The 12,965-nt window shown below is 46.5% G+C and overlaps 2 protein-coding genes across 4 annotated transcripts in view; one reads left to right on the plus strand and one right to left on the minus strand.

Annotated features, from left to right (window-relative positions):
* Positions 1-6,325, plus strand: part of PWWP2A (PWWP domain containing 2A) — a 40,039-nt gene extending 33,714 nt beyond the window's left edge. For both annotated transcript variants that reach the window (XM_018050092.1, XM_018050093.1), the window contains one exon: positions 5,899-6,325. The gene's annotated coding sequence lies outside the window, so the exon portion shown is untranslated. The remainder of the gene's footprint in view (positions 1-5,898) is intronic.
* Positions 3,334-12,965, minus strand: part of TTC1 (tetratricopeptide repeat domain 1) — a 49,506-nt gene continuing 39,874 nt past the window's right edge. For both annotated transcript variants that reach the window (XM_005683240.3, XM_018050094.1), the window contains exons 7-8: positions 12,292-12,346; positions 3,334-5,061 (exon numbers count right to left, since the gene is read on the minus strand). In XM_005683240.3, coding sequence (XP_005683297.1) covers positions 4,928-5,061; positions 12,292-12,346 — 189 coding nt within the window. In that variant the 3' untranslated portion in view covers positions 3,334-4,927. The remainder of the gene's footprint in view (positions 5,062-12,291; positions 12,347-12,965) is intronic.

Genomic DNA, 12,965 nt, shown 5'->3' on the forward strand with positions numbered 1-12,965 from the left:
CTACACAACAGTCCTGTGTCCTTGAGACCAAGTACCAGATAGTCCTCCAAAGCCTCCATCCTTTGAAATGTAAACATGTTCCCATCTCACACTGTTCCCTCACTTCACAACCCTGGCCTCCTCGTCTTTAGTTTGCTTGACGACGTTCACGCTTGCTGGTTTCTGACTTGGAGGGCAGTGTGCCTGCTGTGATGGGGTGGGGTATCAGATGTGGACCTCCGCTGGCACAGAATTCCACCTGGTACTAGGAGGTTCCACTGTCTGCAGACCTGGCTCCTCACAGCTGGAACTAAAGGCTTCCTGAAGAGCATCTGGGTTGATTCCCTTCACAGCTGTCCATCATGACATGTTTGGAGGAGCCCCAGTGCCTGACTTGGGGTTGCATCTGGGTAGGCTGTATTTTTTTTGTTTAAGCAAAGTAGAACTAGCAGCTGGGACTCGATCTTAACCACGGATTATTAGCTGTGGGCTACCCTGGCAGTGGGGTGACAGGCTTTGCTGTGCTTTAGCTAAGGCGGGAGGAAATGTGAAAGGAAGCTGTAGGGAGTCTAATTCTAGTCTGGCCGATGGAAATTCTCAAGAGTTTATTCCTAGCTTGCAGCCCTCAGAGGGTTGAGAAATTAGAAGAAAATGGAGTATTTTTTAAAATCCTAGAACATTTCAAACATCTGTAAAGGCAGACTAGTATAAGAAATAAACCCCATGTACCCATCTTTACCTTAAATTACTAACTCGCAGGAAGACTGAAATTTTTGAAAATACAAGGACATCCTCACTAATTTTCATAAACTAACCTCATTAGTTTCCTTGATTGCCCTTTGGAAGTTCTTAAGCAGTCACCCTGATGCTCTATGGGCTGGCTGGTAGCAAGTAACCCATTTCTCATTCTCAGCAGTACTAATGGACTCGGTCTAGTGTGAGGTCAAGGCTGCTCTCCAGACAACAGATAGTGACTGGAAACTGCCATTCTCTGTATTAGCTGTGCAGCTTCCCTGAAGAAAGAATTTCCAGCCACTTCTGGTGGAATGTTCACGTATCAGTGCTTCCTTTTCTAAAGGAAATCCAGATGCTAGAAGGACTAAGCTGCTTACTACTGAAGTGCAGAGAGGGGTAGGCTGCAAAGGATGAGGAACATCTCACTGAAACTGCTTCCAGGAGATTTTTCCTAGGGTGTGGGAATGTGTTATCAGGTACACAGTATACACCCATAGCAGGATTAGAGGGAGATTTCAGTGCCTTAATAAGTAAGGCAGGGTCAGAAGCGGAAGTGATCAGAGAGCACCATGGACAGAACTGTGGGCTGGCAGTGACCCTGGGCTGCAGGCCCAGCGAGACTGAGCTCTGGCAGCCAAGGGCCCTCCTTTTCCAGCGGGGAGCGCACACACAGAGCTGAGGAGGAAATGAGTTTAAGCTGCTGGTGGCTCCTGTCCGGTGTGGTGTCTCAGGTTTACACTCTAGTCTTGGAAGGTTATTGGGTCCTGTGCTTTAAAGATCCTTCTCAAGATTAAAGCAGCTATTAACTTCTTTCCATCCTCTTTGGCCTCCTATCATAGCCTTCCCCTTTGACATTCCAAGTTTTGCTAAACCGGTTCTAAGGCAATTTGCAGGTCTGCTCATTAGCTCTTGGGAACAGATAACCTTCCAAATACACCTTCTAATCAGGCTTAGATTTAACAGCAAGCACCAGCTCCCCATTCCACGCCAGTCCAACCTGACAGTAACATGCCTCCATAAAGTCCCTGTGCCTCTTCCTAAAGCAGTCTGGATTGAGAGCTGTGAGAAACTCAGCAACAGGCTCGGACACCAGCACAGAGATCAAGGAGCACCAGAAATAATCACCAGGCCCAGCCACATTTCCTCAAGCAGTTCTCTATCTTCAACTACACAAAGTGTTGTAGGACTAAACAAACACTCACACCTTTGACTCTACCTGAGAAGCTCTGGAGGTCCAGTGTGTGAGGTCTTGTCATCTTCCTGCAGCTCAAACACAGGCCCAGTGCTGCAGCATTCAGGTCATAACCGAGCAGGCTCGGCCACTCCCTGCCTCAGCACCTCGGCACGTGATAACATTCTTTAGTCCAGTAAGCATGGTAAGTTACGGTATCTGAGCAGTGGGTCAGACAAGGAGCAAAAGGATAGGGAAAAAACCCAGCTGCAGTGCTTGTGATGGAAGGGAAACGTAGAAAAGGAGCTCTTAGGAAAGAGTTGGATATGAAGAATAGGATTTAACCATACTTCGGATCCATGACGTGTGCGCAAAATGAACTGAATCCACAGTACACTGCACAAAAAAACTACCACCCAAGTGTGACTGTAACAGAGCCAGGCCCTGGGTAAGCCTACTGCAGAGGCTCCAATGTATGAAAAAGCTGCTCACGTGAGAACCAGGAGGTGGCTGAGACTGTGGACACAGAAATAGAGAACATAAGGTGACCTGGAAGATGGAGGGGAGCATAAAACCAGAGGACCAGCTGGGGGTTTCTGAAAGTCTCAAGACAAAGCCTTGTAAATATCCAAGATGCAGAAATGAAAATATAAAAATCGGGAGGCATTAGGTTTACAGGCCAGGGTGGATGATCACCATCTGAGGATATTCTACGTGGCTGCACAACATGGGCTTGACTGGCCTTAAGGGACTCTACAAATGTCTTTTTAAGCTGCAAAAACAAAACCAACCAACTAACACAGGTACTAAATAAAGGCAGGCCACAGAACCTAGAGACGTTTGGATAGAATGATTGTTTGCACTGAGGCCACTTCTTACGGAATATCCTTTAACACCAGTTTACTAAGTTTCTAGTAAAGCAGTAGGTGCTATTAAGAAGATAAATATGGCCCTTACCTTCCAGAAGCTCACGGTCTATTCATGGAGGCAGATAGGGAATAAGTAATACTTTTAAAAATGTGTTTGAGTCTTCAAGGAAATTCTAGAAGAGCCAAAATTTTTGTGATCCACTGCAATGTCACTGGCATAAAAATAAATGTCACAGCGTGGATTACCTTAGAAATCTATTCTGGTATACCTTTTTTGTGGGGTGACAAAAGCATCACAGACTTTTAAATCATACATCTTATATCATGAAGTAAATACAGGCCACCATAATCTGAAAAAAACGACTTTTAAGATGGTCCAAGGCGCCCCAAGGGTTCCTGGGACCCTTTCAGGTGTCTACGAGGTCAAAACTTTTCACAGTGGTTATGAAATAACTTACTAACAAAAAATAAATTTTATTTTAAAGGAATATTTTTAAAATTTCTATTTTAACGTCTATGTAAATATTGATAAATATCAAGAGATTAGTCCACATAAAGTGCTCTTTGCATTTTTTTTTCCTTTATTTTTTTTGGCAGCATGGTGTGGCACGTGGGATCTTAGTTCTCTGACCAGGGACTGAACCCATGCCTCTTGCAGTGGAAGCATGGAGTCTTAACCATAGGACTGCCAGGGAGGTCCCCTCCTTACATAGTCTGAGCGTGGAGTAGTGCTGAGATCAAGAGGTCGGTGGAGTGCTGGCCAGTAGGGCACTGCTGCACAGGGAGCACGTGCCGCCACCAGCTGGACCATGCAACTTTCAGCCAAGGTTTCTGTGCTACGTGTGTGATTTCTCACACACCTTCTGGGAGAAATTAGAGGCCAGATTTATCATAAAGACAGCAAAGCAAAATGAACCACATTCTTTTCCCTTCTCCCCTTCCCCCTTATAAACTGCATGAAGAATGTGATCTCCATCTAGGAGACAGGGCTTCCCTGGGGGTCCGGTGCTTCCACCTCAGGGGGCATGGGTTCAACCCCTGGTTGGGGAGCTAAGGTCTCTCATGCTGCCCCTGCCAGAAAACCTGGGAGCCACAGAGTGTATACAGCAGACCATCCCACTGCCTAACAGCACACGCTAAGAGGCTCTGAGGAACTGATCAAAACAACAGCACAGTTCTTAACACTGGGAGCATGCTTACTGCATGTCACTTACAGAATTATACGTGTACTTCACTTCTAACATGAAACCTGAATGTCACCACTTTTAACACTTAAACCATAACAATCAAAAGCTTTTTAACAACACTGAGGATTAGAAAACTACCTTTGAAACTTCTGGGTTCATGGAATCTAAAAGAATACGGTTTTGTTCTGGGATTCACATACCAGCATTCCTAAACAAAGTTATTTTAAGTTGAAATCACTAAGACTGGTTACTTGGTCAAAAACACTGATTTCATAAGCATCTGTACAAACCTGGAGAGGCCTGAGACAGCTTGTGAGGTGGGGTTTCTGAATCTTAGTACATGGTGGACACTCAGCTCCTCCAGATTGTCTTCAAGGTAGCAGCTAAGGCTCTGGGAGGACTGGACTCCAGTAACACTCCTCGAAATCAACACTGCCTCCTACAGCCAGGATGCCTTCTGCTCTAGCTGTTATTTTGGGGACAAAATTCACAACCCAGCTCAGACTGTCACAGAAAGCATTTATTACCAGAGGAAACCAGGAAATGCTGGAGCCCACGCAGGGCAGTGTGTGTGATCGGGGTGAGGGGACAGCAGGCGGGGACCCCATCACGCATGGCCGGGGGGTCTCTGCCTGGCAGGTTTGCTCAGCCCAGGAGACCCCAGCTGGGTTTGTGTTTATGGAGCTCAGGGAGGCAAGTCTCGATAAGCAGGCTTTCTCCTGGACAAAACAAAGGACGGCCGGAACCAGGGCAACAGCAGCACAGACACCACCGTAAAATGGAAATCAAATTAGGCTCACTGTATCAGGAAGTGCGTTTCACCCTGATTGTAAAACAAGGGGGAGAAGGGAGCGCTGGGCTCTACGAGACAGCCTGTCTCTGAGATCAGATGCTTTTAGAAGTTAAACACTGGCAGGGCCTTTCCCCTTGCTAATCCAAGCAGCATACAATTTCCAAGCCAGCTTTAAAAGCTATTGTTATCTTTGTTATCTGTTGTTATTTGGATTTTGAACAAAATTGATGGAGTAGGAGCCAGTAGAGGAATCCTGTTTGATCTGGAAATTCTCTGTGGAGAGTCCAAAAGGCCGGAGAACCAAGTTCCCAAGATCTTTTAGTTTACCTGCAACGTAAAAGCAAAAAGTCCAGTAAAAACAGGGAGTTGGCAGAAGCAGGAGATTCCAACTGCCTTCCTATCTGACTACAAAATAGAGTATTCCTCTGCAGTTAAAGAAACTCCTGCTTTTAAAATTATGAAACCCTCAGCCCCCAGTGTACCAACAGCAGAGCAGTCATTTCAGTGCTATCCACCTGAGCCATCGCTTGCACAGATGAGCACAAGGGGCCCCACTGGGACAGCAAAACTTCTTGGCCACACTGGCCAGATTCCCTAGGGGACAGGCTCTCTGGGCTGAGTGATGAGCTGCTGCCCCAGGGACTGAAGGCCAAGCCTGGCAGGGAGGGCCGAGGCGCCTCCGAGTCTGTTCTCCATGAAACAGCAGAGCCACTTGCTGAATCTAATTCCACTCAGCAGATTTCTACTGAACCTGAGGTTGAAACTCAAGAGCCTCCTGCTTTTCCAAGTCAAGTCTCAGCTTCCAAACCAAACTCATCATTTCTGGGGAAACGGGAGATCTTGCTCTCCTGCACAGCTCCATCAACCTCAACAGCCTAGTTTCCCTCCCTGAGTTTCGGGCTTTCTTTGTCAATCACAAGGTGAGTTCATGTCATAAAGTCAAATGAACACACACACAGCATAACCATGGATTTTTATGTTGATTCTCCATGTACAGGGGACATGGAGCTTATACACAAGCAGGAGTTTCCAGGACATTTGGGAGACTGGGATTTGTGGGACAACAGGATGAATATCTGAAACGAGGGTGTTTTGGAAAATTTTGGCTAGGATGGGTAAATACGCATTTCAATCATTTCTAAACTGTTCTAATTTTTCTTGCAGGTCTGCTTCCAGTGGAGAGGAGGAGGAGGGTAAAAGAGAAAGAAACCCCTGCTCATCAGAGGTACAGGTTCCTTCTCATCTTGCTGTCCTTGTTGGCAGCTTTGCTGCTCTGAGATCTCCCCCTTTGAAATAAATCCCAGGTAAAGAACTTAAAGATGCATGCCTTTAAATGCCAAGGCCTTTCCTGGGAACTCTTGGAAAGAACTTTTGGACTCAGTCTGAGATTTAGCCCCAGGAAAAGCTCACCATATTCACAGAAACCCAGACTGACCACTCTCCAGACAGGCTTCCCAAATCCGAACACACGTGCTCAGTGCTGCGGATGGAGGGAGAGTCATTGCACAGGCCTTGTCCCTGCGCGCCGGGGGCAGCACAGAGAGGCCCCGCATGGGGCAGGAGACGGATGTGTGAATAGGAAGCCAGGAAAGAGAGGGCCTCCCCAGGAGCGCGCGAGTCAGCCAGAACGCTGGCAGTTTGTCTGTCTTGCGACTGAAGAAAAGAGGACAGGGAGGGAACCAGACATTTAAAGAAGCCCAATAAAATGTCACTGCTGGCACAATCCTTGGCTCCTCTGACACTGAGTGAAGTAAGGAGGTGCCTGTCCCAAGCCTGGGGCCACCACCCGGGGGAAGGGATCACGGCATGGCCATGTCCACGGCCAGAACAACAGTCTCCAGGGCAAATGCGTGTATTACCTGGTGTCCACTACAGGAGGCACTGGGATCTAAAAAGTACGAGTTACTCTGGTGTAACTTCTGAGATGCTCACAGTCTAGCAGGCAGACACAGATTGGGGAGAGTGCAGAGGAGCCCCCAGGCCCGTGCAGGGGTGTGAGGCAGGCGTTTCAGGAGGGCAGAGGCTCAGAAGGATGGGAGCAGGTACTGAAGGTGGTGAGGAGGCCCCTGTACCTTGGAGATGGCAGTGAAGCCAGGGCACGAGTATTCACACTGAGGACAGAGCAGAGCAGGGGCCGTGCACTGGCCCTCGATTTGCCCATCAGGCTGAAGCGCCTGTACCGCAAGGAGCTGGGGACCTCGGCCTGGCTTATTCCACTGAGTGGCAGCCAGAACACACACTTCTCTGGATGCAGGGCGCCTCCACGCCAAGGTCGCAGGTCCCACGGCTGTTCAGTCAGTGACAGCCCTGCAGGACAGAGCAGGGGCCCCTGTGACAGGTGGTGTTGGCTCCCCAGTGGCTTTGCTGAAGCGTCCCTGGGACTAACCTGCAGGGCAGGACTTCTCTGACCCAGGTCCCTACTCCTCTCAGGGACCTGACGGGATCCCAGTCACGTCCAGTTCCCTGTTTCTGCTCACTTCCCCTTGCAGGTGCTCCCTCCAATAAACCCCTCATATTTCTAATCCAATCTTTGTTTCTGTTTCTCCAAGGTCCCAACCTAATACACGTGGCATCACTTTTTCCTTTTATTCTCATATCTCTGCCCTCATAACATTCCACAACAGCTTGACTATTACCACCAGAACAGCAGAACAGAAGATGGGAAGCCTGCCTGCCAAACAGATAACGCACATAAAGTCCCTGGCAGGTACCAGACACATAATAAAGACACATGGCTCAACAGTCTCCATGTAAGAGAAGACCTGAGGTTACCTGACTTGAATTAACCAACATGTACCAAGTACGTATGTGCAGTGGGGGATGCAAAGATACATGACCTTGTCTTTATACCAAAATAAGGTTAGGTCTGATGGAAAAGCACACACACACACAAGCCAGTGCACATGGAGTCGAGATGTAAAATGCTGTGAGTCAGTAAGCAGATGATCCCCTCCAGCTTGGGCAGGAAGGGGGGGACCCGGCAGAGCGGTGTATGTGAATCTGCATTTCAGTCGCCAAGGACAGGCAGGACTGCAATGGTCTGAGACAGAGGGAGTAGGCAGTGCAGGCGAAAATGGGAGACAGGTGGGCACGGGAGGGCGGCGAGTCCATAGGACTGAAAGGAAGGCGGGAGGGTGCGGCCAAGGCCACTGATAGTTGGAGAACAGCTTTCAGTGTTAATAATGCTGTGCGGCAAAGTGAAGAATAAACCCAAAGGTTCTGACAGAGAGCTAGTGCAACATTACAAGAAAGAGGCCATTTATTCACTGAACAAACAGCTGATGTCTATGCTGTCGGGTAAAGAAGCTCTGAAATTAGGGACATGGAAATAAAAAGACACAAACTACTATATATACGATAGATAAGCAAAAAGATACACTGGGAATTATACCCATTATCTTGTAAAAACTTCAAATGGTGTATAATCTGCAAAAATACCGAATCACTACGCTGTATACCTGAAACTAACACAATGGTGCTGACGGTTTGTTTAGTTGTCGTGTCCGACTCTTTGCGACCCCATGGACTATAGCCTGCCAGGCCCTTCTGTCCGTGGAATTCTCCAGGCAAGAATACTGGAGTGAGTTGCCATTTCCTTCTCCAGGGAATCTTCGCAACCCAGGGACAGAACCTGCCTCTTCTGCACTGCAGGTTTTTTTTTTCTTCTGCTGAGCCACCTTTGTAAATCAACTACAGTTCAATTTGACGATGCTCTAAAATCAGCGTAGGACCAATGGGGACATTAGGAAACAGAGCCCAACATTAAGGTAGAACCAAGTTGTGGTGTCTGCCCAATTCACCCTGTTTACGATGGTGGTAGAGAAGCACCTTCAGCGAGAGCAAGCTTTCAGCTGTGTACACGATCACATGCTCACAGACTTCCTGCTGCTGCTCAGTCAGGCTGGACTCTCAGAGACTCAAGCAGCTTCTGCAGACCCCAGACAGGACCATCTGCCATCTGGCCCATCTCCCACACTCTCCACTGGCTGCCAGATTTCACCCGCCCCTTATCTGGGCAGCAATCAATCAGGTTCCCTTCTTTCCACTTGTAGCAAACCTGGTACCACCCACTCAGCCTGAACGTGTCCACATGTCCTTAACTGTAAGGGTCTCATCTCTCAGACCAGATCCCATGGCAAAGAGAAGAGTCCAACAGTGCTTGGGCTCAGACAAGAACACTTACGACTAGAGATCAAGGCTTGGCACTGGATCCAGTTCTGATAAATATTAAATTTCTGTGTCTGCAAGCAACACTGTATTATAATAAACCAACTGACTTGTTATACATCACTTCTCTTTGGAGACAGTGACTGTGCAGTAGTCAGCTTACTGTCAGTAGAGGCAGGAAGACCGTTTGTTTTCACCTTCTCAAGATCAGTGAAGTCTGGGCCTCGTGGAATAGATCCTCTATTAGGAGAGCCAGACTGCACACAAGTGAATCCTGACACTGCATTTCCTCTTCTGAGACAGGAAACTAAGCCGCGCAGCTGACTCCTAATGTCCTCTGAGCAAACGGCAAATTAAGAGACAGCACAGAATACAGAAAATAAAACTTACACCCAATTCAAATGCTTATGTATTAGCTCCTGGGTGAAAGTGGAAGTTAGTTCCCTACCAAGAATCACTAGCAGGAGTGATTCTCTCGAGAGGAGGAGCTATGGGAATAGCAACCAGGAAGTGAGGCAAAAGGCAGGGAGGGCACTGAAACCCCAAACTGGCCCTCCCTACTGAGGGGCAACAGCAACGTGAGCTGGCTGAGACTCTCTGCTGGCCAGACCCACCGCATGGCAAGTGCACAGTCTGAGCTAAGGACTAGGGAGTGCAGCAGGAAGAAAAATGTGGGAAAGGAGCATGGCTGCAGCAGCTTTCAGGGACAGTAACAGGCGAGGGAGCGACCAGATTCTAGGAACTTGAATCACTTGCACAGAAGCTCCTAATGCAAAGGAAGAGTCAAAAGAACCCTTACAATGACATGAACAAGTTACCTCCAGCTCCACATCTCACTTTTTAACATGGACCATACAAGGTGGTGTTCTTAATTTAGTTCACAAATGGCACACTCTTTAGGATGCTAGTGGACAGGAGCGAACACCTGAGTAACTTCAGGACTCAGGGGACTGGTAACATGTTCCAAGAAGGTGGAAGGAGGGGACGGTACAAGTGGAAAGCTGGACTGGATGGCGAACAAGGCCCCCGTGTGTGCCGAGCAGCTGGAAGCTAGTGAAAGAAAGGCAGGGTCACTGGGGCAACACCTCACCCACGGCTCTTGACCTTTGAGGGAGTCAATGAGTTTCATGCCCAGCTCTAGGTTTTCCAGGTCAGGACAGACACTCAGCTGAGGTGGGAAGACAGATCATCTGGAATGGGTGGAACAGAAGCTAGATGCTCTGTCCAGAGCATCTTTCCCACCTCATCAAACCCTGCAGTCTGACTATACCCTGCAGTCCTTTTAAACCTTATGTTCCCTGGCTACGACAGGTAGGCTGTCTTCCCAGAGAAGAGAAGAGGGCAAACAAGTAAACACTCCAGTGACTGACCCCTTTCCTCTAATCTAACGTCAGCACAATCATCTTCTCTGGCAAGGACTGTGGCACTATTACCAGTGGCCACTCCTGTTCTAAGGATGACATTTACAAATGACAGGCTAAGAAGTGAGGAGCAAGTATGTTCTGCCCACTCATAGTTTCAATTAGAATTTTTTTCCAAAGGAGGGGGGTACATTTCCAACAAAAAGGAAGTCAAGTTACAGAGAGAAAAGGAAAAGAAAATCAAGAGTACTGAACAAACTAAAAGTCATGCAGTCCACTGCAAAAAGCCTGCACAGGGCTTCTGAGTAAGTGATGCGGCTCTGCGCATCTGGAGACCAGCCTCCAAGGATCTCAAAGTGCACGAATCAAAACTAGTTCATCTGTAATGAGGAAGGAACACACCAGGAAGCTCATACAATGCTGAGAGTGACTTCTCCCTTTAAGGCTCTCCTATGGGAGATGATACCAAGAAGCAGTATTTTATTCACTATCATTATATTCATGAAGAAAATAAAGGAGTCTGGTCATTCAGACTACTGATGTGTAACAACAAACTGATGTATGATTTACCAAGCGACCTAAGTTGTTCATGAAAGGAACAACATAAGTAACTGCCAAAACCACAAGACAAGAAACATCCGCTTATGAGAACTGAGTGACAAGGACAGACGGAACTTAATTCCGTCTGGAACCGACAATGGCAGTAAGATTCAGTTTATATCTATCCATTTATTGTTTCATGGTGATTTAAACACAGTGGACCCAGAGATCAGTGCCTAAGTGACCAGTACAGTCACTCACCAAGTCTTCTCTTTCAGCACAAAATCCAGCTCAGCTAAATGCAAATAAAATAAATAATCATTGTGAATTATTTTTTGCTAAAATAAATAATCATTGTGAACAGGTGAGGAATACTCTTTTCTTCCTTCTTTGAAGAAAAAGTACCTTCAAAATAACTTTTTGGCTCAAACATGAGGTCAAATTTGATTAAAAATGTAAATTAGAGAAAAAGCCAATTTTGGAAGAAATGAGGAAGGCTCCACAGATCTGCCCATGTCTGAAGCAGCTCTCCTAGGAGTCTGAGTCCACCCAGCAGGGCCCACACTTGGATTTACTAGGTCAGTAGTTTCTCCTCAATCAACTCTGTCAGTGATCTTTTGGGAAATTTGTCTCATTCTCTGATACTGATGCCTAAAGGCCATAAATGGCCAGGCTCAATATATTTTAAGTGATCTTTCCTTTTGGCCCATGCGACTGCAATTCATGATATAGATTCTTCATAAGGAAAACATACAGGAGGTCATGAACAGACAACTATCACACAGGTTATAAGCAGATTATGCTGGGCAGGTCTCTGTCCAGGAACCTTTACTCCTCTTGGTCAAGCAGACTGTTTAGGACGACAAGCCCTCTAATCCCAACCATAAACACGGTTTGGCCAATGTAAGAACTAACTAAAACATGGGTCAAATGAAACCATTTCCCCCGACTCCACCCACACAGTTTTTTCCCCTCTTCCCATTTACTACTAATTCTTACCCTCTCATGTCTTCTCAAATACTAAAGGGTCTCTGAACGTTATTTTCAAAACAAAAATCCCCTTGGTTTTCACAGGGTACTGGCTTGTACTGATTGCATCCTAATGAACTTAAAAACTGAAGTTGTTTCCTCAGTGAACAAACTCAACTGTTTTTATGAAACTGATGATCTGAAAGAGAGGTTGGTGGCACCCCCAGGGTTGGGCGTTAATTATGTTTGCATTTTGAAGGCAGGAAAACTTACCAAAAAAATAAAAACAAAATGGAAGTTTAGTTTTTGAAAAGCTGATATCCACTCTAAACCACATTGGTCCTTTAGAGTCAAAACTGAGTAATAACTCACAAGCCCCAAGGTGCTGGTACTGAACCACAGAAGGGCCTCAAAGCTGTTTCCAACTGTTGAGTTCTCCTCTGATGAATAAAAGGACGGATGGCCGCATCCCCCAGCTGAGCTATTTATGGTAAAGAGAAGGTAAGGGAGGCAGACTTACCTAACATCTCTTCCTTCAGTCTTTCATTCCGTTCTTCAATTTGCTTAGGTAATCTCTGAGGGAAAAAGCACCAAAACAAGGGTTGTGAAAATCTTTTGGCTTTATTTTGAACTTGAGAAACATTTTTACAAACCTTGTGTGAAAATGAGATCAGGTTAAAGCACATATATATGATCCCACTAACTATAGAAAAATCCCAAATATTTCTCTTTGGGGGCACTACAGAGATAGGAGTTTTGTTTGGTTCAATGCTATACACAGTTCCTGGATCACTGGAGTGGACTCAGGAGGGTCTCGATAAAAATCTGGTGAAAAATACACATACACACACACAGAATATCTGAAAGGATACACATCATATGTTTACAGTGGTATATTCAGTGGTATAATGGCTGATATTTATATATATTTTCTGCTCACTTGTATTTTTTAACTTGAGGTCCTTTCTTTATGTAACTTAATTGTTGAGAAAGCATCAGATTGATATGAGATATTCCGAAATGATCATCCAGCTTAGGGCTTTTCAAACATGGCACTACTGAGTCTGGACGGGGCAGTTTGCTATTGGGGCTGCCCTGTGCACAGTGCAGTGGTCAAAGCACCAACGGCCTTCAGCGATGCCAACAGGACCCTCCCCACCATGACAAAGCGGCCCCACACGTAGCCAAACGTTC

Source organism: Capra hircus, chromosome 7 (genome assembly GCF_001704415.2).
Source record: "Capra hircus breed San Clemente chromosome 7, ASM170441v1, whole genome shotgun sequence".
In the NCBI taxonomy this organism is placed as follows: domain Eukaryota; kingdom Metazoa; phylum Chordata; class Mammalia; order Artiodactyla; family Bovidae; genus Capra; species Capra hircus.